The following is a 27,756-nucleotide window of genomic DNA, read 5'->3' on the forward strand; positions in this document are numbered from 1 at the left end:
ATATACGCCCATGGGCATATACTATATGTGACTGCCTCGCCAAAAATATTCGTACCCTCCTCTGCCTCCTCATACATTATATTTCTGGCGCCGTCATTGTTTAGACGTTTCCCACTGTGGCCTTCCCACCGATTTCTAATTCATCTTGCCTCCCCTATGGCGCAGTGGTAGCGTCGTTCTCTTTTAATCAAGGAGTCCCGGTTTCGATACCCGGTGGAGGCACATAGTGGTTCGGATCCCACTTTAAACTGTAGGTGCAGTCTCGATTAACCTTATTGTGCATAAAGTGGACTTAAAACACCAACTCGCTCAATCAATCTAATTCATGTTTCTTTGTCTTCTTCACGAGCAGAAGAAAGCTGCTTTGTGGTATCTTTCCTATAGCTCTTGTCTGGTCTTACGGCGGGCAGTCTACAAGGGAAGTGGGGAGCGGGGAAGCGACTAATCCAGAGCGATGAGAAACACAGCAGCTTGTAGAACGAGGTGCGGGCAGCACCTCCTCCCGCGACGTCGTAACTCTCGGCGTCACCGCTGTTGTCTAGTTGGTCTGCGGCGTATTCCCCACTCACCACTTCCCTTGCCAGTGTGTAGGTCGCCCGCCGTAAGACTAGACAAGAAGGAAATTTGTTGAACAAATTAAATGATAAACAGCATCGGGAGAATGTAAATGTAAAATGGTGGCATTTACTCTTGCTAAAACAGCCAGTCCCCATTCGTCATTGCTTTCATGATACACTTTGTCCTTGAACTCAACTGATGGAACAGTTATAGCAGACGATGATTTGTGAGGCATCTTACCCCACAAAGTATACATCTGATTTCCTACGGGAGAATCACATACAGAACGTAATTTAACACCTAAAGATGTGTGTGTATCGTCCTCTTATTTCTTTCTTTTATTAGAATCAACAATCTTTTTCTTGTCACAAAATTATTTTTTATAAGTAGTATACTGAATGAGATCTCCGCCAAGGTTGAACATTCTTTGCTAGAAACACTTCTTGTAGTAGCAGCTTTGGGAATCCCTTGGACTCCCTTTTAAGTATGTATCACATCTTTCGTGCCGTTATTCGATAAGCCATTGCAGCAAGCATTGGTCCTTAACAGTATTGGTTGGATTCATAGTTTTCACCTTTATGCTTCACATTCTTTCAATGTTGCACTTGAAGGAAAAAATGTTTCAAAAATTTAATTTGAATCATATTAGAGATATGAGTTACACATATACAACCGGGTGTTTCATAAGTAACTGAGGGGTTACAAAAATTATTGCAAGTAAACTATTGATCTTGCGTTAATTAAACTATACTGCAGGAGGCCTTAGAAAGAGCGTTTCGCGGGCTAACAGCAGACGTCGCTCGCACACTGTTGCCGATACTCTTGTGTCGTCTGCTCCTCAGCCGAACAAACAGGCCGAGGTAGGAAGAGGCAGAGGTCACTCACCCTTCCAGAAGGGTGCAGCGAGCTAGCTGTGGCAACCGGGCTCGCTCATTCGCGGACCTGATTGGTTCTCGCAGACACACCCCCATATTTTCGTCTGCTGCAAGCCCGCGAAGCGATCTTTCTAAGGCCTCATGGAGTATAGTCCAGAACGACCGAGGAACGCAAACAGTTTATGCGTGTATGTTTTCTTAAGTTGAGAGTTCGATCCCTGCCGCTAGGCGACACTTAAATCACTCACAGTGTTTTGTGCAATGCTTTGTCCAAGATCACCGGACCTTACACCATGTGACTTCTTTTTGTGAGGTTTCATCAAAGACAGGGTGTTCGTCTCACCGATGCGATGTGTGGTGTGTGTGTTGTGTGTGTATGTATAATGCCTATGAATTATGTATTTTTGTATTTTTAGAGTAATTGCATTCAAAAGTTATGCCCACTGAATGTGCATCACGAAACAGAGATTAAGAAAGTGTTCATGAATTTTCATTAGGTAACGTATAGGAAGTCAAAGTGAATGTATAGTTAAAGGCAATATTCAAGCGATGGAAATTAGATTATTTGAACTCTACTTATATCACGGAAGAGTATTAGTGCATGTCGTTCGAGACTATTATACTCTGTCCTAGTTTTCTCTGGAGCAAGCCCGCGCATAACAGCAGAGAAGGGGAGTAATCGAGTGGGTAGAGCGAAGCAGTACAGTCCGGCCAAGGGAAACGAAACTAGCTGGAGAGTCGATTCCAAACGCTAGAGGGGAAGCAGGTAGAACACCCACCAATCCACTCTGTGGCATTTTGCTTGCATGGGTTCGCTTCTTGTTTTTATTACTGCTTGCTGAGTTGTGTTTGAGATGTATCTTACAATTCGTAACAAACCGTTTCCAAGTGGAACAAAGAAAACTGTGACGTTTAGGTCCCTGTTGCACATTCTACAAAACGTCCTCGATATAAAGCACAATGCCACAAACAATTCAGTTACTAAATTTTCTTCATTACCTATATTTATAATACTATGTACAATAATACTATTATTAGTGAATACTAGTCTGATTACTGCTGAGTACATTTGTGCTAATTATAATATTCAGTACGGAGATCAATTTAATTGAATGATCCACCTATTTTGCCAATGAACACGCATGCACACTTCCGTCCATGGTCAGCCAGACGGAACACGCTGCTCGAAGGCTGGTAACTGCCGTCTCTTTCCCCCACTCCACGCAATCCCTTTCCCTCTTACGTGTTCATTGGTGGAGCCGTCTCGCGTCACTACTTGCGCAGAGACTTGTTTTCGTTCGCTTGCTCCAGAGATAACCGAGACAGGGTATAAATGTTAAAAGAGAAATAAATTTTGACGTTTCCTTAACCTCTAATATTTTGATCAACGAACGCTACGTGCAACCAAACTTGAACACTGATTCAATATATTTTGTCCATGTATTTAAGTAACTACCTATCATAATCCAATAATATGCATGTTATTCTTTGCAGACGAAGTGAGAACGGGAACCTACAGAGCACTCTTCCATCCAGAGCAACTTATAACAGGCAAAGAGGACGCAGCCAACAACTATGCACGTGGCCATTATACAATAGGTAAGCGATAAATCATAAATAAAAAATCATGAAGTATTCATATATTCTCCCTGCAGCCTGGAGTTACTTTGTACCGAGAAGCAGAAGTTTGTGTAAAAACATACGCACTTAAAAATCAAAAGCCAAAGTATGCCATTTTAATATTCAAAAGGAGTATTAAAGCTTATTTCATTTACTTTTACACAGATAAGTCATTCCATATGAAAGTGAACAAACAAGCTCAATTTTCTTTTATTCAAAGTATCACTTATTATAAATGAAATTAAAGGGAAAACTATGCAGAATTTGGAATCATTAATACAAACATAAGTTTCATGGCTTTTAAATAACATATTGTATCAAAACTATGACTCTTTATAGCAGAAGTTGGATTTTGTGTGTGGTGGCTCCATTTAATTTAGTTTCATTACCATAACAAAACTAAATTAATTCTAATTTCGTTCTAATCGTCTCACTGATTGTTTCAATATCTTAAGCTCTAAAGTATCATACTTTATTTCTGAAACAAACCCTAAGTTTGAAGAATCTATTTATAATAATTTTCATAGCCTTTGCATAGTTCCATAATCCTACAAAGTAAATAATGTGCATGGTGTCACACCCGTCACAGGCAAAAAAATGTTTATAATGAAAGTATGTATTAATATTTTCAGAAACTAAAAGCATCTACAGGGTGGCTCAATAAGTCACTTAACACCCTCAGTACAAGGCCACTGCGGCATGGAATGTGAAAATGGCGATGACCAATCATTGCCTGGCCAAGGGGGAACCACATTGACGCCACCCACACGGTCGGCGGCCATCTTGAATTCGACTTCAGAATTTTAAATGGGAAGGGGGTCGTGCGACATATCAAAATGGGCTAGAATTTCACGAGAAATGCAATGGTGAAGGTTTTTTCGACGTATCTTTAACCAGTAAAAAGTTATGACTGAATTCTTGTACCAATTTGCTCCTTTTCGAGGTGTTAGAAAAATGCCTTAAATTTGTTTAGCGCATCGGTAATGCATCGAGATCAAAGTGACGTCTAGGGAGAGACGTTCGCATGCCATTGCACATTATTTTAATCGGATACATCCATGAAGAGCTGCTTATTATAAATGGTTGTCGCGAACAATTTACAGTGTGACGCTTCCATTGAATTAAAAGTCCTTCACAGTGACAAGGCTAATGTTTATGTTCAGAAGGAAGTTTATAAACAGAATATTCGATGCTTTTTATCTGATAACCCATTTTTGACAGATCAAAGCTGAATGGTTAGTGCTGGTAAGTTAATGGTGTGGCGTGCTGTGTGGAACACGATTGGTTAGTCAATTTTCCATCAACGGAACCTTAAATGCTTAGGGCTACTTGGATTTGTTAAATAAACAGTTTTTTTCATCCTTGCTTATGGAAGAAGGTACTTTTTACAGAGTTTTTTCAATAGGGAAGAACACCAGAACACTTATGGGAACGTTATGAAGCAGTTTCTGTCCAAAGTTAGTTATCAGATGACAAGGGTCGCATATTCTGTTTATGAACTTCCTTCTGAACATAAACATTAGCCTTGTCACTGTGAAGGACTTTTAATTCAATGGAAGCGTCACACTGTAAATTGTTCGCGACAACCATTTATAATGCGCAGCTCTTCACGGATGTATCCGATTAAAATCGTGTGCAATGGCATGCGAACTTCTCTCCCTAGACGTCACTTTGATCTCGATGCATTACCGATGCGCTTAACAAATTTTAAGGCATTTTTCTAACACCTCGAAAAGGAGCAAATTGGTACAAGAATTCAGTCATAACTTTTTACTGGTTAAAGATACGTCGAAAAAACCTTCACCATTGCATTTCTCGTGAAATTCTAGCCCATTTTGATATGTCGCACGACCCCCTTCCCATTTAAAATTCTGAAGTCGAATTCAAGATGGCCGCCGACCGTGTGGGTGGCGTCAATGTGGTTCCCCCTTGGCCAGGCAATGATTGGTCATCGCCATTTTCACATTCCATGCCGCAGTGGCCTTGTACTGAGGGTGTTAAGTGACTTATTGAGCCACCCTGTAAATGTCGAGTAAAGTTTGCTCTGTGAATATATATATATATATATATATATATATATATATATATATATATATATATATATATATATATATATTCAGAAAACCCATATATTTCACAGAGTTTTCTGAAAGACGGGATGGTTCTAAAGTCATGTCTCAGAATTGTCACACCCGTCACAATTACAAAAAAATGTACTTTTTGTACTTTGAAATTGAAATGGGGAACATATTCTGAAATTAAAGAACTTTCATAAAAGAATAAAATTACATGAATTGATAGAGTTACATATTTGAAGGTGCTAAGAAAATAATTAAGGAATGAATGTAAATTTGTCTGAATGTCACACCAGTCACAATGGAATTGCCAATAAACTAATTAGATCTGGACCAGTGGCGCAACCACAGGGGGACGGATATGAGTTCTGGGGGGTGGGCAAGGGGGGCAAACATTGTCGGCCAAGGGTACCTGCAGGGGACAATTACCGCCCCAAATTTCAAATTTTATGTATAATAAGAATTCATTTTGGAAATGTTGTTGCTCGCTTCGCTCACAATACCTCATTTTCTTACTCTTATCAAGTTCAGAGCCGTAGCTAGGGGGCGGCGGGATTCGGCCCTGGGCGCCGAACGATGTAAATGAGAAAAGTTGGAAAAGAGAGAATGCCATGGCGCCCCGTTAAATTATTTGCGCCCTATTAAATCAATATTGGTTTCAGTCTGAAAAAAAAATGGATCTAAACATTTTCTTGCTCGCAATGTATGGTTTTTTTCTGTACTACATTATACTTTACCAGAGAGAGAAGTATAACTTCCCTTAATTGATTTGGTCTTCAATGCATAAGCAATTGCTTTGAGGAAAGGGAGGGTGCACATTTCAGAGACAATTTATGTAATTTTTGCTTTTGGTTTATTATGAGGTGGATGAATTGATTGTGTAATGTATTTAAATAATATATGTTGTGTAGGCTATATATGTATTAAAGAAACTGAATACGTACACATTTAGTGTTGGCACGTTGCATATGATTTTTTTATTTTACGTCGCTGTATGTTGCATATGTGTGAAACAAATAACGTGCATGAATATTATACATGTTAATGTAAGAAAAAAAAAATCGGAATACATTTATCATTCAAAAATAGTTTGTGTGCTTGTTTTCCATTATTAATTTGAAATTGAACGTGTTGAACACATAATTCAAATCGTTTGTTCTAACACAAATGCTTTAGGATCGACTTCTACTCCTCTTTTGCGTAATTTACAAGGATAATAACGTCTTTGACAATAATAATAATAATAATAATAATAATAATAATAATAATAATAATCATTATTATTATTATTGGTACGTTTATCCCCGTACTTGCCCCCAGACAAAAATTCGTGGACATGCAGTTTGAAGTGGCCTACACGAATAATTGAAATACATCACTTTAAATCGAACTCAGAACTTTAAGTGAGCAGTAAAATTTTTACAATTGCAATAAATTGAAAATAAATAAATATTTATCGTGTATCTTACAAGAAAACAGGAATGCAATGACCCTGATAAAATGCCAATGTAATCATTATTTTATAAAAATATGTGTAATATTGTTTAATACATGAAAATCAGTAATAATAGTCTACCAGATTAAGTTTTTATGTGGTTTGTTTGTGTTAGGAAACAATATATGTTGTGTGCGTTTTCGTTACGTTCCTGGAGAAATTGGATGGATTTTGGTGATAAAATCAAGATTCCGTTTATGGTATTGATGTTACACAGTGCATGATTCTAAATTAGTTGAGAGAACAGGGAGTCTTCTTGCTAAAATGGAACTCGTATATCTTGTATGTTGCGGCACAATAACAATTGATCGTCACACGAACTCATGGTTAGAAATAACATTTCATTCCAGATGTCTGGCCAGTGCGTAACCAACATTTCAAAAACAGCTTTAAGAATAACTCTGTCAACTTCCACGACTCAGTGTCAAGTCATGTGCCGAAACACTCGCACCGCAGCAGAAAGCAACAAGCTGTGACGGATCAGCAGGGAATAAGAAATATCATGCGGAGGCTATTGGCTTCATTAACAGAAGTCTTTGATATCGGTGGTGACCCGTTTGCTCACCTGGTTAGTTTTCGCGGGCACGGCCCTATTCTGTCGTCTGCTCTATAAGCACAGAGTTGCCAGTTCTGGAACTTTTTGATAGCACCTATGAACTTACATGCTTTGACTTTGTCTGAACAATACTTGTCGTAACCATAACCGGTTAATTCACTCGCAACAGCTATACTCTGTCCCTGACATCTCTGGAGCAAGCGAACGAAAGCAAGACTCTGCGCAAGTAGTGACGCGAGACGGCTCCACCAATGAACACTTGAGAGGGAATGGGATTGCGTGTAGGGGGAAGTTACTGCAGGTACCAGATTTCGCAGCAGCGTGTACTGCTTCGCTCTACCTACTCGATTACTCCCCTTTTCTGCTGTTATGCGTGGCCTTGCTCCAGAAATAGTTGGGACAGCGTATAATAGTCTCGAACAACAGATAGCAATAGAGTTGAAATAATCTAATTTCCATCGCTTGAATATTGCATTTAACTATACATACACTTTGACTTCCTATACGTTACCTAATGAAAATTCATGAACACTTTCTTAATCTCCGTTTCGTGATGCATATTCAGTGGACATAACTTTTGAATGCAAATACTCTAAAAATAAAAAGGCGAGCGTGCAGCTCCAAAGGGTTAATTACTATGCAACTTTAAGCTCTCCTAAATATATTCTAGGGTAGAGACGTTCAGCGTGTAAATGTTGTATGTACGTACACAATGTGGTGCGAGTGAACTTGAGTTCCACGAGGAAACGCGGATCATTTCTTGATCCAGAATTTCTTTCCTGTTTTCTCCTCATTTTCTTTATTCTGTTTAGTCTCTATATTCCTCTTCCTTCCTCTGTTTTGCGGCTTCATGCCTTTTTGCCTATCTTGCTGTTCCATTTCTAAATTTTCCCTTTCTCTCTCTTCATTTTCTTTCTTTTCTTCTCTGTGTGTCTACTTTATTTTATCCCTTGCTACTTCAATTATCTTTTTTTCTCTCTCCGTCTCTCTAGTTTATTCATCTTTCTAATTTACTTTCTCACTCCTTATGGCTCTTCTTTTATCTCCCTCTCTCTTTACCTCTCTCTCTCTCTGTGAACGTGTATATGCGTGTGTCTGGCTTCATTTGTGTCTTTCTTTCTCTTCTTTATTTATTTTCTCTCTCTCTCTTCTTTATTTATTATCCTTCTCTTTTTATCTCTCTCTCTCTCTCTCTCTCTCTCTCTCTCTCTGTGTGTGTGTGTGAACGTGTATATGTGTCTGTGTGGCTTGTTTTATGTCTTTCTTTATCTTCTTTATTTATTTTCTCTCTCTCTTCTTTATTAATTATCCTTCTCTCTTTCTCTCTCTCTCTCTCTCTCACTCTCTCTGTGAACGTGTGCATGTGTGTGTCTGGCTTATTATATGTATTTCTTTCTCTTCTTTATTTATTTTCTCTCTCTTCTATATTTATTCTTCTTCTGTCTTTACCATTTATTTATTTATTTATTTCACCTATAACAGAGCTTACGCTCCAATTACAATAGGCTTACATATATTTTAAACAATTAAAAAAAATACAATTTTAACAATACAAATCAAAAAAAGAAGAAAGAAAGCAAAACTACAATAATCATTTTGTAAAGAATACTAACACAACTTTTATAGAGAACATAATTCGAAAAATGATATTTACAGAGGTAGAACAAGATACATATCCATATACAGACATTCATAACTATACACATGAATATACTGATATATAAACAAATATACACACATGCAGGCATCATTGTATCTACAAACATACCCATGTACAGTCTTGGACACAGCTGGCTTGTAACGACCCTATTGAAGAAGCAGTGAAGCAAGCCATGCATGTCTGACCACCAAGCGCCTTGTGACTAGACAACCCAAACAGCATTGCAATTTTGCGGCTTGTATACCAGTCACGGGTATACATCTCTGTAAATTGAGTAGTGATGCCAAAGAGAAATACGAGATGAAGATTGTCGATCGTAATGTCTCGTGTTCTCGACATGGAATAATACTCGGTCCACCTTACGTTCCATTATTTAATGTTGTTTGGGAATGAACATGACGGACTAGGTTTATATTTTCAATCCTTGCATTACAGTAAATTCCATATTTTACAATTATATTAATGCTTTGAACGAAAATAATGTCCAGAAAAACATCGAACACACGTTCACACCATTCTTCTCACACACATGCACGTGAAAACAAACACACAAAGCTAAGTTTTAACTTCCAAGTGAATGTCCAAATAACAGTAAATGGAGAAGCACGATGTGCGAAATATGGGATTTTTCACAGAAAGAATGCGTCTATTTGTGACATACGTGGTTTCTATTAATAGACAATGAAACAATTATGAGAGAAATTAACATGCATTTTCGTTTTCAGGTGCTGAGGAAGGAAACAGACTGACTGGAAAAAAGAAAGCATGCTAGGCTGTTGGTTAGCGTACAGAGCTTTCATCAGTGAGGTCTAGGTTCGATCCCCAACAAGGACATTTATTTTTATTATTTTCTATTAGTGAAGAAGTATGTAATATTGTTTTCTAGGCATTTTGACGAAAGGATACGCATCAAATTTGTTCGTTTAATCTGTATTTTCATTCTTCTAATAAGTTCTCTATCGCAATGGGATATAGAGATTCTCTATCTAGGCGATGGATATCTTCTCAATGGTTACGTAGCTGCGATTCTCCAGTCCCTTACACCCACTTGTCTTATTTATTTACTTCATTTAATATCTAACGAAAACACACAGATATAGTTAGAACAAGAAACACACCTCGCGTCGAAGGTTCCAGACTCGAGTTCTGGCTTTTTTTTTTTGCGAGGGTGATTATTCTTGTGTGTTTGTTTATCATCTTTGTCAAAAAAATATTCCTCATTATTGCCGTGATTAACCTAGGGAGAGACCAAAGCGACTAAAATAACAAAAGTACAGAAAATGCAAGACACATCTGCCTAGGCACGTTATACCTTGGGAATTTGCAATCTGAAAATTAACTTGCGTTTCAGTCGACTACTTGCGAAAGAGTTTCGTGTTGTCTCGTTTGGAGTGTTGGTTATCGTGTCGGACCAGCATGCGGGCAACCCGAGTTCGAGCCCAGCGGAAGGCAAGTTTTTTTTTTTTGTCTAATTTCATCCAACCTTATTTATAAAACTGACGTTTCTGCAAAACCATTTGAATTGCATGCCACTTCGTATGTTGGTAATCTGAAAGCATCAAAGATGAAAATTTGATGTTTCGAAGCGACGATGTATTTGTGCATGTGTTGAAAAAACGCAGTTAGTTATTAACGAAAAACATGCAGCCACGTGATCATTGAGAACGCTTCCTAGTTGTCAGTGCTAATATGGCAGTAACTACAGTCTGTCAACACACACCAACTTTCAGGTTTCCCGTAAAATGAATACCTTTCCACGTTTCAAAATCATGAGTGCTGTCTAAAGCAATACTTTGATACTTGCGTTTGCATGTTCGAATCTAAAGTAATACGAAACTTTTTTCCCAACAAATGACATTCAAACCATTAATAACTGTTTGAAATGTGATACTGATATCATATATAGAAAGAATAAAAATGGAGAATTTCGCTTAATACAACTTATAAATAGGGAGCGGAAGTTGATGAAATGTCATCTTTTTTCTGACATCTCGGACGCGATGCCCATTAAATATACACAATATTACACTTCATCTAGAACCCAAAAAAGGTAATTTTAAAGTGCATTTTTTTGCATTTGTTGCCATTTGTCAGGTTTTAGGTCATTTTCCCGGATTTTCGGCATTTACCCGTCATTTTTTGCAATATTCGGTATATTGTTTCATCATATTTTGTCACTTCTTTAATTTTGGTAATATTCTTGAATCTTTTCACCAAGGTATATATATCTCGCAGGGTTGCAATTTACGAACAAAAGAAATGCTGAACTGGTGACAGTCTTTGTTGTGTCGGGGGAAACCACCATGTGCCCGTCTGGGGCAAACTCAGATTTAAGATCAGATAAGGAGAGGCTTGAAATACAATAGCTAGACCCCGTTTGCACTGAAAATCCTCGTTGCATATTTTAATTGAATGTGCATGTGCTATCATTTGGTGCCCTTTTTTTAAAAGCAAGATTGCATTTTGTTTAATTTCATTTTCATTTCAATTTTTAAACTGAAACTAACAAATTTGATGGTCATTTCTTGAATTTTACGTCATTTTTTCCCCATTTTTTAGGATATTCTATAGGTCATATACCTATATTTTTTAGGTCATCAACTTCCGCTCCCTACTTATAAATATATTAAATTATGTGGATACCTGATGTGAATTTGAAGGAGTGGCCAGACCCTAATGTGTGTGTGTGTTGTGTGTGTGTGTGTGTGTGTGTGTGTGTGTATATATATGTATATATATATATATATATATGAGAGAGAGAGAGACAGATATTACAAAATAGTTCAAATAGTGCGAGCGCGATTCAAAAGTCATGATAATTCTATGTTTAGAAAATAATATATTTATAAATTAAATGTTGCGTACTAGGAATTATTATTACAATAAAGAACATGTCTAATTGTGAGTTAAGAAAACAACAATAACAAAGAGACATTCTCGCATCACGATTGCAGTTCGAAAAAGTCGGGTCAGGGATTGAAAGTAGCGCACTGTCCTGACTAAATCGGTGAATCGGACGTCTGCTAGCCTTGCATTATAAAACTAAAACCATCCAATATGCAGCCTGAAGACTTTTGCGCAAGAAACAGATTCATTTATGTAAGAACAAAATTGAAATGTTTACACATTTCTAAAATCGACGATGTTATTTTCGTAGTTATTGATAGGTTCACATTTAAATATTTCAGGGTTCGAAGGGGGCATGGCCCCCATGCCCCCCCCCCCCTGGATACTGGCCTGACGTTAGTGACGTAGGCAGTGGGAGAGAAATTTTGGAGAATCTTTGTATTAAATTTATTATTTACATCCACCTTATGCTCAGATAGGTTTATTGACAATCGTGAACTTTTCGTTTAATAGATAATATTTGGTTTTAAACGACGGGAGAACATTGGTCTAATTTTCTTTCTTGCTCTTTTGTGAGAATATATACTTCTACAATAGCAATCGCGTTCGGAAACGGTGAAAAAAAAATGACTTGGTTTTCAAAGGCAGATAACCTTGGTAGCGTAGCTTGCTCGCGTTCAAAGTGACTCACTCACGATATTCACATTGTCCGTCGATGCACCCAGAAAAGTTACGAGTGACCAGAGTCGAATTTTAAAGAGAATCTGAAGAATGATAGATTTCATCAGAGGCGGCTAGGTGGGCACTAGCTCAACATGCAATAGTTTAAGTGATAATTTCTGATAAAAAGAAACCTTATTGAATAGGTATTGGGATAGTAATACATGTATCTGCTCCCTCTCAACAATTTAAGCTCGAAGACAATCTGTATTCCATTTGTTTGTATTGGCAACTTGGTCAACCTGAGGTTATTATAAGGAACTAATTCCTAGATGTTCATGTAACCGTTATAAAATTACAAATAAAATATATTCACAAGCTTAGATATACTAACAACTAGTGTTGCCCACGAGACGAGACTTTGGCCTGTCTCGTCTCGTGGAGCCTCCTGAAAATGCTGTCTCGTCTCGAAAATATTCGTTTGTCTTATGACACATGGTCAATCTCGTCTCGTCTCGAATTTTTAAAAGCCTGTCCCGTCTCGTCCCGTGGGCAACACTACTAACAACGAAGAAATAAATTCAGAGTTAAATTTCAAATGCATATGTATAGAGTAATTCTAGAAGTACAGAGCTATATCAGAGTATTGAACTTCTTTTTGCAGGATAACGTTTACAACATTGACGCGACAGAATAATTAAGAACTGTTTCTCCAAGGGAAGCAAAGGGCGTAGTGTATTGGTTAGAGTTCTTGAAAGCATTGATTGTGGTCCCAGGTTCGATCCTCCTTTGGAGGTGTTCTTTTTTAATTTCTCCTTTTATTACAAACAAGAGCATGGTAACATTAATTGTAATAGCAGTGTATAGTAGCTACATTGTTCTGCAAATGGAATTCATAAAAAAATAAACAAATAAATGAATTGACACACGTTCAAAGGGATATTTTCATGTATAAGATCGTGAATTATAATACTTTAACGATAATTGTGTACTGCTTCAAAGACATTGACAAATATTAATGAAATAACTATTTATATTTGTGGCAATTCAGGACATACTAATTTTACCCCTTTTCCCACTCGAGTTCAATGCAAGGATACCTCCGCAAATATGGAATGAAAAGTTCTCATCATGTGCAATTCTCCATTAAATGTTTCCTCCGAGTCGTACTACCTTCGTTTTCTTTGTTACAAACAAGTATTGTTTGCACATTACATGTAGGAGGAGAGTTGCATCTACATTTCACATTGGTCAGCTCCTTCTACTTACTTTCAGGAGCGAAAGCTTGTAGTGTAGTGTTTAACGTTCAGGACTGTCAATCTGATGGTCGTAGGTTCAAACCCTTCCGGTGGCAGAAAATTTTCATAAGTTTTAGACCTATCCCATTGTGTTCATTGTTCACCCCGTGTGAAACGGAATTATTCAGTTTGGAATTAACGATGTGGGGAGGGGAAATATTAAATTACAAAATCTCCATTTCAACGAACCGAGAATTGGACAAAAATTGGATAATTCTTATAAATATTAAAATTACATTCATGTTTTTAGTGGTATAATCGCAGGTAAAATCAAAGATCTTACATGGAAGATTTTGCCTTGCTCTGAACTAAGCCAAAAGGCATTTCGCACCGATTTAATACATTCTCCAATACATTTCAAAATGTTATTGAATGTTTCATGTCGATAATTTGACCAATGCATCAATTCTTGACGCTGAGATGATATTTTCTGCAACTACCTCTTCTCTTCAGTCCCTTCTGTTCTTCTCTTCTCCTTCTCCTTCTTCTCTCCCCTCCTTCTGCTCTGCTTTTATCTCATATCGCCTTCCCTACTTTTCTCGCATCTTATCTCCATCCCACTCATCTCCACTCCTCGTATCTCCTTTCCTGTCTTAGATTTCCGACTCCACGCACTTTTCTCCTCTTCTTTTCGTTCTTCTCTTTTTCTCTCCTTTACTCTACTGTCCACTCCCCTCTTCTCATCTCTTCCCCTCCTCTCTTCTCTTCTTTGCTCCATTTTCCTCATCTCTCCTAGAATCTTTTTCCATTCTCCTCACTACATCTCCTCTCCTCGTCTATCCTCTCTTTCTTCTCTCCTCTACTTTTCCTCTTCTCCTCTCTCTTCCTCTTTCTCCTGTCATTTGTCACCTCTCGTTTTCTCTCACCTCTTCCTCTTTCTGTAGACTCATCAACGATGAAATGCTAGAAAACCTATTATTTTTCTTTCAGAAAGAATTTTGTCACTTGCGATATAATATTGATATTTTTAATACTTTTTATGCACTAATACTTGTTTTTATTTCTTTCGCGTATTTTATAAATATTTATTGTGCATGTGGCAACCCTGAAATTGAGCCTAACTCTACACGCAACCCACCAACACCTTGTGTAAATTGGGTTGCCTAGTTGAAAATGTCGTTGTCCTAAAACTTTTGAGACACACTGTACACAGAAAACAACTATATATAATTGTTTGATTTGATCTGAATTCTTTGAAGGACAGACAGGAACGGCTTGAATGGCATAGCGAAATCCAAGTCTCCACCGTTTCTGACTATTTCGTTATGTTTAATAGTCTTAGAATGGGCGAATTCGTATTGCAAAAATCTGCCCTTGCATAATTGTATACAGTAACTGGATTTGACTTAACGCAAGTAACTTTTTGTTGACAAATACATGGATAAGCAGTGACGGATGGTGGTGGTCTTCCTCAAGCAACGGGTGTAAATTTCTAATAAGGGTCATGCTATCCCTTATATTTGTAAACAATAAATCAAGGGTTTCCCCATTTTTATTTTTTACGTGATTAACAGATTTGAGATTGCCCATTGATAAAAATTTAGCAAGAGAGGTACTTATAGGTCCACCTTTCAATAAATCAAATTGATCATCTATTATTGTCGTAAATCACCAACAATAATTACTTTGAAGCTATGTCGGTTAGCAATCTCCTCAACAAATTCAAAAAAAATCCTGATACTTCTTAATTGGTGATTTTGGTGGAAAATATACTGATATAAAAACGTAACTTGTGTATTCAAATATAAATTTGATACATACTATTTCTAAATGATCTATACTAATTTTAAATTCCTCAACAGAATATTTGTTTGCTACAGCAACCAAGACACCTCCCCCTCCCTTATGGACCCGATCTTGACGATAAACATTGTACCGGTTATCTATGAACTCTCCATCATATACATCTACATTTAGCCAAGTTTCCGTTAGTATAATTACATCATAATTTTCGGGGGATATACTAGAGTATAGTTTGTGTAGTTTCGTATTTATCCCTCTAACATTCTGGTAGTAAACAGATAGTTCATTACAGTTTCCATTACATTAATTGGGTAACATCTTCGAGTGATTTCAATAATATAATGTTAGTGTCATTAGTTTTCTTCCTTAACTTAATAGCTTCCGCAAATACGCATAGTTTTCTTCATGTTTAATTCTCCTTGCCTGCCCAAGAATGCGCTTTCGGTACGACGCGAGGCTTTGGTTAACGTAAATTGTTTCATTTTTTGTATAACCTACGTGAACAACATTTAAGTTTCATTTTACCTTTCTCCTCTGCAGAAAGGCATCCTTGTCCACTCGCCTTACACATTTTATAATTATTCCACTGGAAGATTGATTGGAGAGTTTGCGCAATCTGTGACAACAGTTCATCATTTCATCCTTGATTTCCATATCCAATGCTCGCCCAATTGTTTTTACTACATCCGTCGTATTTTCATTCATTTGTTCAGGAACACCGTATATTTCTAATGTATTCCGGCGACCATACTGATCTAATTCGTCTAGTTGATCCTCAGTATCCTTCAATTGTTTTTTTTAGGGTTACGTTTTACCCTTTCAATTGCTCAATTTGTACCAAACAAGTGTTTATTTTCTCGGCCTGGTTTTTGATCAAAGATGCATTCTCATCCAGTTTTTGATGATTGATTGATTGATTTAGTTTATTTTACTTCGCGTTTTGTGCCTCTTGGCTAATTTGCGAAGATGGGGATGAGTGATGAAATGATGAAATTGATGAATGGACATTCACAAACAACCAAGCCCGACCGGGATTCTAACCCGGGACCCTTAGCGTCGCAGCGCGATGTGCTAACCACTCGGCCACAAGGTCGGGTAGTTTTTGATGAGCTAGCTCAAGTGATTTATTTAATACTTTATATATATCTATCTGTGATCGTGTATATTCGTGTGTCTGGCATCTTTTATGTCTTTCGTTCTCTTCTTTATTTATTTTTCTCTCTCTCTCTCTCTCTCTCTCTCTCTCTCTCTCTCTGTGTGTGTGTATGTGAACGTATATATGCGTGTGTCTGGCTCCTTTTATGTCTTTCTTTCTCCTATTTATTTTTTTTTCTCTCTCTTCTTTACTTATTATCCTTCTCTCTTTATATCTTTCTCTCTCTGTGTGAACGTGTATATGCGTATGTCTGGCTTCTTTTGTATCTTTCTTTCTCTTATTTATTTAATTTTCTTTCTCTTTGTCTCTCTTCTTTATTTACTTTTGTGCCTGTTTCTTTCTCTCTCTGTCTCTCTTTCCCTGTGTGTAGGTCTGTCTCGATTTTACAGTTATTTCTTTATCTTTCTCTTCTCCTCTCTTTTCTTTCTACTTTCCTCTCTCTGTGCTTTATCTCTCTTCTCTCCCTCTCTCTGTGTATTTATTTATCTGCCTCTGTCTTTCCCCTCCGTCTCTCTCTCTCTCTCTCTTTATTTACTTTTCCCCTCTAAATTTGTCATCTTTATTTTTCTGTCTGTCTTTCCTCTTTCTTTATGCTTTTCTCAGCGTCGCTTCTTTATCTTTCAATTTTTTTGTAAAATGACATTGAATGCCATACATTTTTTTCATTCTTTAATTCCTTGCTGCTCTTGTGGTGCCGTCACTGATTCAGCCTCTAATTTCATAGTTGATCAACATTGTAAGGATACTACTTACCATGGAATAGTGGGATTTCGTCTAGAAATAGTTCGTTAAGTACCAAAATGATTTGAGGCTGTGTGAGCCACAGAGCTCGGGATAAGGCCGAAAAATCCTGACACACACGAACAGACATATGTATATATTAACAACGTTAGCCAAGTAGTGATTGTGACGTATATGAATGCAATTTAATTCAATTAAATGACTTTATTGCTGGGCGGGATTTAGCTGTGTTAAGACCAGTCCTCAGATTTTCTCAATATCATTACAATAGCACTGAACGAATTTAAGAAAAAATTGTAAGGTTGGGCGAGGAGGGCTGTATTTTTCAATCCAACATGGCATGATACGGGCATTATTGAAACATGGCCATAACATAGTACATATTATGTGGAGACGAATGTTCCCCATCTAAATTAAATGCAGCAAGTTCCTCTCAATTTCAGTACACACTACTAGCGGTAATGCTGTGACCTCTGTTTTCATTTCAGGTAAAGAAACAATTGATTTAACCCTGGAGAAGATTCGCAAAATGGCGGATCAATGCAGTGGCCTGCAGGGTTTCCTGATCTTTCACTCATTCGGGGGAGGAACTGGATCCGGTTTTGCATCGCTGCTCATGGAGCGTCTCAGCGTGGACTTCCCGAAGAGAAGCAAGCTCACCTTTTCCATCTACCCAGCACCACAAGTATGTTAATAAATGTAGCAAATTTGATGTTTATTGTGTTAATTTTATGAGTGTCCATCTGATTTACTGTCTCTTGCTATTTCCTCTACAAATCGACGACAAATATTGGACATCGGTTCACAGGAAAATGAAATGTATTGACAGCCGATAACGGCTAGAATGTTAATGTGACTCAATGCTTGTAATTTATAAAAGTATTGAACTTAATTGCAATAAAAATAACAATCATAATAGATATATGCTCTCAGTGGCGTATTTCTAATTTCATATCCGGCGTTGAGTTACATTTTATAAGTTATAGAGTGGAACCACGCGTAAAAGAACCTGCGCAGAACCACGACTCCTGTGAACCTCACTCCCGCGTGGAGGGGAGGGGAAGAGTGAAGCAGGCTTCCTTATGGCCAGAGTTGAATGGATGAAGGGGAATGTATATTTTTTCAATTCCTTCTAAGCTATTGATTGATTGATTGATTTGCTTTATTTTACTTTGCTTTGTGCCACTTTTGGTTAATTTGCGAAGATGGGGATGAGTGATGATATGATGAAATTGATGAATGGACACTACCAAACATCCATGCCCAGGCCAGGATTCGAACCCGTGACTCCTGGTGTCGTAACGCGAAGTGCTAACCACTCCGCCACGGGGTCTAGGGTATTGAGTCTGTCATCATGAAGCAAGAATAGATTTAAACATACGAGGAGGAAGTTACAGGAATTTTATTTTGATAATTTTGCGTGTAAGGATTAAATTTTGAAATGGACACGGTACATTGCGCGTAAGTGTACAGTAGCCTTATTAATATATACTCATAATAGCAATAGGAAACTAAGCCATCTGCGAAACACGCATCACACCTGAGAGGTGAAGCAGTTTCGTACTGGAAAGGCTGCAGAAATGGACGGCATTACTGTAGTTGCACTGAAGAGTACCCGAGAAAATTAGTCTCTGTGAATTTAACGAAACGTTAAAATGCCGTCATCCTTACGGGCTATTTCTTCTCCATTTGGAAGAAGGCAAAGGTGTTGTATTATGTGCTGGGAAGAATCTATAGCAACGAGAGCTATCGACCAATCTGTCTTCTCAGTCGTCTACAAGAGGTCTCACAGCGCCTCTACTCAAACGCCTTCTTAACTTTACGGAGGAGCATCAACTACTCCCGTCGTAGAAATTTGTTTCCCACATGGCCCACAATCCAACTCCTTTGCATTGTGGATTACATCTCAGTGACAACTATTGGCGTTGTCACAAGCTGGGGACTTTCCTGGGCGTTAAAATGGCCTTTTATAAAGTGTGGACCCACGGGCTACATCTTTTACAAGTTCCGAACTTCTTACTGCACGGACACACTATCTGCGTGTGACTTCAACAAAGCGCTCCATCATCGCTGGTGTTCCACAAAGTTCATTGTGTAAATAGTGGCCGCTCTCATTCTGAAATGGCCTATGTGCACTGGAGCACTCTACTATCGCACTGAAAGACTAAAATTGGTAAACGCTGTAAGTGCCACAATAATTCAAACACCGTTTTCCAAGTTAAACTGTGAAATGTGCCATGCTTTATAATGTAGTAAACGTGAAAAGTGGCTGGTAGCCGTCTAAGTAGTTCAAAGGGCGTGTGAAGAGGTCACTAGTGTGAACGTTCTTACGGGCTGATGTGCTGAACGATGCGATTTCCCAACACTTTGGATTTTGGCACTTACAACGTTTACGTCTTTTAGTCCCCACTTCTAATTCTTTCTACAAGCCAATGTTTAGATGTGAAGGCAGATTAACAGTGAACGCTGTAGAGTAGATGCATAGTGCAACGCTGCGAGTCTCACTTCTTTTTGAGGCAAGAATAACCGAAGTCCAATCAAGCAGCGTTTCTTTACGTCAGACATAGGTGGCAGTGTCAGTATTGACATGAACGGAATCTGATCCCTATTTTGATCTTTTAGATAGTTCAGTGCGGCAGCCAATAGAACTGGATAATATTATTTTCTACACTTCCTCGACTAGTCTCTAAATTGCAATTATGTATGGAAACTATGATGACTTATCAACAATTAAGCATTGCCTATTGTTGACCAAGACTCAAGTGTCATATTTCTATCATTCAGAAATAACAGTATAAATAACTAAACACTGAATATTTCAAGGGATTATTTATGTTCAATTTGGTTCAGTCTGCCTTACCCTCACCCTCATGGACAATCACCGTCCCGATGCGAGTCGTCTTAATACCACAAACCAAAGAACCTTCGGCCAGAAGCCTTCATATTTCAGTAGACTAACAAATGTACTGACAAGTTTTTACAAGAAATCCGAATATACAGGTATTTGGATCTTTTTAACGTAATTTAGATCTATAAAAGTGTGTGTAAACTTTCCCCTACTGTACCTAGGATTGGTTTCAGTTAGGCCAATTAATGCCTGCAGGCGTTGGGACCAGCGCAGGGAAAACAATATCATTGCAACATTCCATCTCTCTAGAGACAATCTGGACTTTCATGTATCTAATCTTACATCACCATGCCTGGAAACCAGTCCAGTCTCGTTATCTGATCCCTTCACTCTTCTCTAGATTGCAAACTGTGGTATTACCATCTGTGGTATTACTTATGTGTTAACTAGTCATGTCACTTGTCAAATTTATATGACGTTTACCACTGCAGATTTCTGTTTTACTTTTTTATGACATTATTCAACATATATTCCGATTTGTTGGATTCTTCTTGGAAAGTAATGTTAACCTGTGCAAAACCTGTATTACACCTGGATGATGAAAGAAAACCTTTGTATGCTTTTCTACATTGAATAAGATTAAGTTAGCCAGAAGAGTAATAAAATTCCAGCAGCATATTTGCAGCGGTGCAGCAGACTAAGGCTCCACTTTTGTTGGATGTTTCATCCGACAAACGTCGGAAACGACAAAAAATGTCATACTGGAACATCCAAGAAACACCGGATTCATGAGAGCTCAATGCGTATGATTTTTGTCGGATGTCGCAGAATGACAAGTATCGAACTGCTACGTTCGACAAAAATAGCATGCATATAAGGAGCCAAAAAGTTTGTTCAATGACATGTTGTACCACACCAGACAAACTCGGATGTACAAGGCTCTGTTTATACATGGACTTTTTGTCAGATGTTGCAGTCCGAAGACATCCAACAAAAATTAGTCAGGCCGCGATATCTGACAAAAATCGTATGCATCAAAGGAGCCTAAATGTTCATCCGACATGTACCACGACATTCAACAAATTACAAGGTTGCATAGCGCCCTTTTTGTTTCCATGTTCCTTCAGAATGTCCGACAAAATGCCATTATACGACGTCCAACAACTATCGGACAGTGCCACAGTGGTAATGCCCCCCCCCCCCCTCAACTCTCTATCTGTTGACTGGTCTGTCCCTTTACTACTTCCATACAGACAACAAAAATGATAATTCAATGCATTTTCCACGTGATATTTAGAGGCTTATCAAATTTGTCTGCCCCTCCTGAAATCTCTCTCTCTCTCTCTCTCTCTCTCCCCCCCCCCTCCCTCCTCACTGGTTTCTGTACTGGCGCTGTGGTTGTGTTGTGCATAAAAGGGGCCTAAAAGTTGAGGGCGAGATTTAGTAACAAGATTTCCTGTTCCCATGCAGCGTTACATAATGACATCTTTCAAAGAAAACGCCTGGCACATTCATTCCATCGCATAAAAAAATGTTACTAAAGGCAAAATTCCCTGACATTTCCCTGACTTTTTTTGACCACTCAAATCCCCTGACTTTTCCCGATTTTCCAGGTCTGTCCATGGGCGTTCGGAAGGGAGGGCAAGGGGGGGGCCGTAGCCCCCCCCCCTGGAAAATGAAAGTCAACCAAAAAATATGTATTTCACACATATAATTTCATTTTAGCCACAATAATATGTGTTAATTATTGCATGAACACCATAAATTCAAATTTAAGCAATGTTTTATAGGGAACAACACTATTTTTAGGGAAAATTTGCCATCGTTTGCCCCCCCCTGGAAAAAAAACACCTTCCTTGCCCCTCCCTGGAAAAATCCTGTGGACGTCCATGGGTCTGTCGCCACCCTGCTCCACAAATATAAATGTTTCCATCAATTCACGTACCGCATTTCAAGACAAACAAATCTACACAATATATTCCAAAAACTAAGCCGCGTTACTTTCGTAAGAAAATTAGCAGCGATACTGATCGCACTGCCATCTATGTTGTCATCCGTCTCGGGAACTAGTTTCTTGGGTCGTTTTCCACACTACGTTATTCAAGGCGCTGTAGTTTTTATATAAAGAGTCTCGATGTTGTTGTCTTAAGGGACATTCAAAAAATAAATGATTAAGTGTTTGATTGGCTTCTCTGCAGTGGCAAGAAGTTGATGGCACAATCTTTAAACGAGTGAAATGTTGATTTACTAATACATGGCTTGTACGCATTCTTAATATAAAGATAACCACTGCCCGAGGTAGATTCATGCTTTGGTACCAAGGTCTATGACTTCTGACTTGATCATGCCAGTTATAGGATGTGGTATTTTGTAGCTCTATTTTGCACCACTCCTCCCACTGTTTTTGTGACTTATATTTTACTCTGGGTAAGATATCTGTATAAGGTAATCGAAGAGGTGTTACATAGTCCTGGGTTCTCGCTTTTTATTGCATTTGCATCTACTATGTCATGGTATTTATTTTGATTACTATGCGCACGAATATAAGTGAAAGCCACTTTCTGTCACTTTTGTCGAATATGCTGCATCATGCAGAAAATCAAGTATTCAAATGTTGTTAACTTGTAAGCAGCACTGCCTGTTCTCGACAAAGCCTGCAAGACGTTCAATGCATCAGTGAGGATTAGGGAGTGGTTAATTCTTAGTTCTACAACGTAGAGGACCGCTTGATATATGGCATAACACTCAGCCGAAAATATTGACGTACTGTATCTTGTGGAAATGTATTTTTTTTAATTTCATTGTACGACGGAACATAAAATGCACAACATACTATAACCTTGCAAAATTAATTTAATAGAGGAAAAGGTCTAAATATGGGTTTCCTTTTTTATGTTGTCATTTTCGGAGGAAAAAAATTAATATATCAAGCACCTGCCTTTAAAATGCATATCTATGAAATATATACTTAAATGTAATGGCATGCTAAAGTATAGAAGGTCTCCATTTTTTTTAAAAAAAAAAGAAGCAATTTCCAAAAATATGGTAAAATGATGTATTTCAAAATTGTGGTCTAAATATGATCCATACAAACATCTCCTCCCACCTATCGCAAAATCGACCAAGCATTCCCCCCAGCAGGGATTTTTACTTCGATCACTGTTCTGATCAATCTGCGGCAAGAGAACTTCTGTTGTCTGCTTCTATTGAAATCGAATGGTGTAACGCCAACTACAGGGAAACGCGCCGAACCGAAGAGCGGAATTTCCGTGCCAGAAGTCCGCAGGTTATCTTCAAGTTTATCGCCCACTCTGACGCCGGAAACGGGTCTGTTGGCGCGTTTCTCCATGTCTAAGTGGGCGTCAAGCTTTACTTAAACAGTTCTATAGCCTATATCTCCTGCAAAAGTTACAGAAGGCCACGAAAACTTCGTACTTCGATCCTTTCCTGATAAGTTCGAAAGTTTGTAGTTAGGTGGCAGTGAACTTAGTAAGGTTCATCCCAGAAGTCACGCCACCCTCTGACAATGACAAAACTCCAGATTTGATCTACGGTGACCTAGAATTGCGTGCTGTAAAGTTGTGGTGACATTCATTGTGCCAGAAAAAGCCAAGTGTTTGCTTAAGTATACACGCGTGATATAAAAATGTTAAATATAGCTCTTTGTCTTTCTCCGTTAATATTAGATCTATATTTATACAGCAACGTAATTAGTAATTTAGTTTGCTCTTTGCAATTTTACTGCTTTCCTATTACCATTGTAACTTATAATGACCACCATCATGATAAAAATATGATTAAAAGTTTATTTTATGTATGATAAGTTAGGTTAAAATATTTCAAAAACGCAATTTTTTTCGCAACATCATTGACTCTTTTTGTCTTGTCTTTTCACAGCAATGTTTTCTTGCGAATCTGTTTTATTTGGAATATTTGCTCTGTTAGTTCTCTTCTTTCATTCATTCTTTCCAATATCTCTTGTCACCCATTCCTTTTTCTTTCCTTCTATATCCATTATATTCTCGCAGGTTTCTGTGAAAATTTGTTTAATTTAATTTAATACATTTATTTTTGATTTTGTTTTCTATTTGACTTTCTTTCGTTATTTTCTTGTTGATTTTTTCTGTTTCTTCGTCTGTCGCCAGTATTTCAATTGACTGATTAGAAATTTGGTATTAATGTTACTTTTGATGGTGTCTGCAGTGACGTGCCCGGATTTTTGAAAGGGAGGAGTTTATATACACTTTTTCTGGTAGTCCGCTCTCATTTCGCCAACTTTTCCTACCTTTGATTTTCTTAGTTATACTGAGAGAAAGGAGGGGTTATAATCCCCACCAACCACCCCCCTTGGGCACGCCACTGGGTGTCTGCTAGTTCAAGACGAGTATGTTGTAGCTGCACATTTAAAACAGATATAATATCTTATTTTATGAAGATGTCCTAGAAAACGTATTCTATTTCGAGCAATGGTGAGGGAAAAGCTGATAGAATCATGAAAAGTTTCTCTCGGCCTATCGACCAGGTGAGTTGTCCAAAAGATTCTAAGCTTTCGAGAGCTAACGTCATCCTCATCTTCAGGGTAGAAGATGAGAGTGACGTTAGCTCTCGCAATCTTGGACTCTTTTCCACAACTCACCTGGTCGATAGCCCGAGAGAATATTTTCTTCATTCGTTGCCAGAAAAGCTTCAACACTTACTTCTGATAGAATCAATCCTGCAAGATTAGTTTTAGAAGCTATTGTTCAAGAATGGAGGAGATAAAAAAGTAATGTAAAGTGCTCCCCTGTGTTTTGCACCACGCCATGAAGGCGTATAAGATGTGCCCCACACTATCTTCATCACGGTCGATGTGATCAGCACCACGCCCTTGGCCGCCTTTACCCCGAAGAGTTGCCTCCAGGTACCACTTTATACAACGCTGGGTGGGCGCCGGAGCCGCTTGTAAAGGTGGGAAAATCTCGGTTATTCCCCGCAGGGATCGAACCTGGGTCTCTCGCATGGTAGTCAGACGCCTTAACGACTTTTTATTTATTTTAAAAGGATACCCCTATGCGGTAGTATCCCCCGACAAACACAAGCGTCCATGTCCTAACCGGGATTCGAACCCGGGACTTCTTGCGTCGTAGCGTACTGCGCTAACCACTATGCCAAGGAGGTCGATTCGACTGAGATTTGAAAAATGTCCTAATGGATGATTGGTTGCTTACAGCATTTCTATTCAAACGGCACATATAGTGTTCCAGCTAGTAGATATTTCACGATGTAGGTTCAAATTCCACCGCGAGATGTGCAAGATTCTATCTAGGAGCCAAAACAGTTGTAAAAAAATATATCGTCTTAGTAAACACGAACCTACAGCTGATCACTGACAAAGTTTGCCGAAGTATATTTAAATCCACTTCATGTTCATATTTGCTAATTGGGACAGGACGTACAGTTTAAAGTGAGATGCAAACCACGGGGATCGAACCCGGGACTCCTTGATTACAAAGCGACAGCGTTTTCACTATGTTGTAAATGGTGTCCTGCAAGGAATAACACATTGTTGAATAGTCGTGCAAACCAAACACAGGACTTCGAACTTAAATGAGACGTATGCAAACTGTCTGCCTCTCACGCAAGCTTACAAATGTTTGTATAGATCCCTGGTTGGGGAACGAGGCAACAGATTTATTGCGGAAATGGGGAGCAAGCTGTGCTCCTTCGTAGCTTTACACAGGTCGCACACAAGGATCGATTATGTCCTCTTCCTGAGGACTTTGCCTCGCAACGACTGACCCACATAGCAACCTTTAATCTCGCCGTGGTCGATGAGTGGACCCAGTCACGGAATATCTGAGAGGGAAATCGATAAAAATGTTTTCGAGAAGTTTCCATCACTCATGTCCTGTCTTCCTCTCTTGTCCATCAATCTTCAACTTGGCTTTTAGGACACGCACAAGAACTAGAATCCACCAAGTGTTCCTCCATTTATGTGGGCTGTCGTGGTGAACCGTTACATTTTGAATGAAATGGAACCAGGTTCGTGGCCATAGGTCAAGTACACTCTGTAAAATTTACAGTAATCAACCCTCAACATTTAACAGGCTGCCTGATTTACAAAAATAGGCCGCAATCCTCCCCGAGAGCATTCACATTCATGCCGTCCCTTCTGTACAGTAGCTAGAATGAGAAGTTGATTGATTGATTGAACTTTAAATTTTGGGTGCATCAGCACTTACGTTAGATACCCGTCACATTATAAGGGATCCAGTCCCTTACATAACTAAAACATATCTAATAGAACATAACTGTAATGTCGAAGGACTAAAGCCGGCCCCCGTTGCGGAGTGGTTACCACATCGCGCTACGACGCTAGGGGTCCTGGGTTCGAATTCCGGCCTGGGCATGGATGTTTGGAGTGTCCATTCATCAATTTCATCATGTCATCACTCATCCCCATCTTCGCAAATTAGCGAAAAAAGCGAAGTAAAATTAATCGAAGGACTAAAATATTCTTACTTGAGTTAAAAGCCGAGGTTGTGTAGGGCCACTCTCTGCTCATATAATTCTAATAACCTTTATTCTGCTGGTTTTATTATCAGGAAAAGAAATATGCCATTAATGCAAGTTTCTGTTATTTCAAGTATTTTTGTGAGTAATCTTGTTGCTATTTCCTGTTTCTAATCTGTTGAAAATATCACAGCTGAAATTTAATTGAAAGATTCGCCTCTGCAAGGCTTGTGTAATGTAAGTACCTCAGTGGAAATGTCTTTTAAACGTGTTGAGTCACGTGTTATCTAGTTTATAATTAAATCAATTACTGTTAATAAAGCGTTAATTATGCGATATTAAGACTGTTACTTAAGCCCATCAAGCTCTAGGTGTAAAAACGTTTCATACTTCTAACCGGGGACGTGACAGCCACGAGTCGGCATGATCGGTTGAGAAATACGTATATTAGATGTCAAATTAGCACCAGCTATCTTATTCAGGAATACAACAATATTTGTTGTCAATGTGAAGTCCGAACAGAAGCAATTGTTACAAATTCTATGACAACAATATGAGTCTCATAGTTAAAGAAGGCAAATTTAAATTTCTAAAGCATCTGTGGAGATAGATATGCGTCATGATTTTTGAAAGGTAGGCAGTTCTTTAACAATCCAGAAATTGTATTTTTTATGTTTCCCGAGATGGTCAATTGTGAGCCCGAGTGATATATTCTGTTCATTTGCCAATTTTCCTTTTCAAAAAACAAACTTTGTGCCTACTGAATTTTTGGAGCGTATGAGATGGAACCCATAAAGCGTGTTTCTCTTGCGCTACATTCCCGGGTTCGAATCCCGGCATGGTGAGTGTCTCTTCATCAATTTCATCGCATCATCACTCATCCCCATCTTTGAAATTAACCAGAAGTGCCACAAGAGCGAAGTAAAATAAAGTAAATCAGTCAATCAATAATGTTGTTGCCTTGTAATCAAGGTACCCCGGTTCGATACCCGGAGACAGTGGTTCGGATCACACTTTAGCCTATCTGCGCAAAAATGGACTTAAAGCAAAAACTACAATACAGTACCACTGTTCTCTCTGCAGTGCACACGTGCATACGAGGACACTCTTTCACAAATATGGCGACTTGATA

The 27,756-nt window shown here is 38.5% G+C and overlaps 1 protein-coding gene across 1 annotated transcript in view; it reads left to right on the top strand.

The window, feature by feature from the left end:
* Positions 1-27,756, top strand: part of LOC145978340 (tubulin alpha-1C chain-like) — a 167,055-nt gene that overhangs the window by 39,040 nt on the left and 100,259 nt on the right. The window contains exons 3-4 of the mRNA XM_083110926.1: positions 2,928-3,032; positions 17,773-17,969. Of these exons, the coding sequence (XP_082967052.1) occupies positions 2,928-3,032; positions 17,773-17,969 (302 nt within the window). The remainder of the gene's footprint in view (positions 1-2,927; positions 3,033-17,772; positions 17,970-27,756) is intronic.

Source organism: Lepisma saccharinum, chromosome 24 (genome assembly GCF_977018435.1).
Source record: "Lepisma saccharinum chromosome 24, izLepSacc3.1, whole genome shotgun sequence".
Lineage (NCBI taxonomy): Eukaryota > Metazoa > Arthropoda > Insecta > Zygentoma > Lepismatidae > Lepisma > Lepisma saccharinum.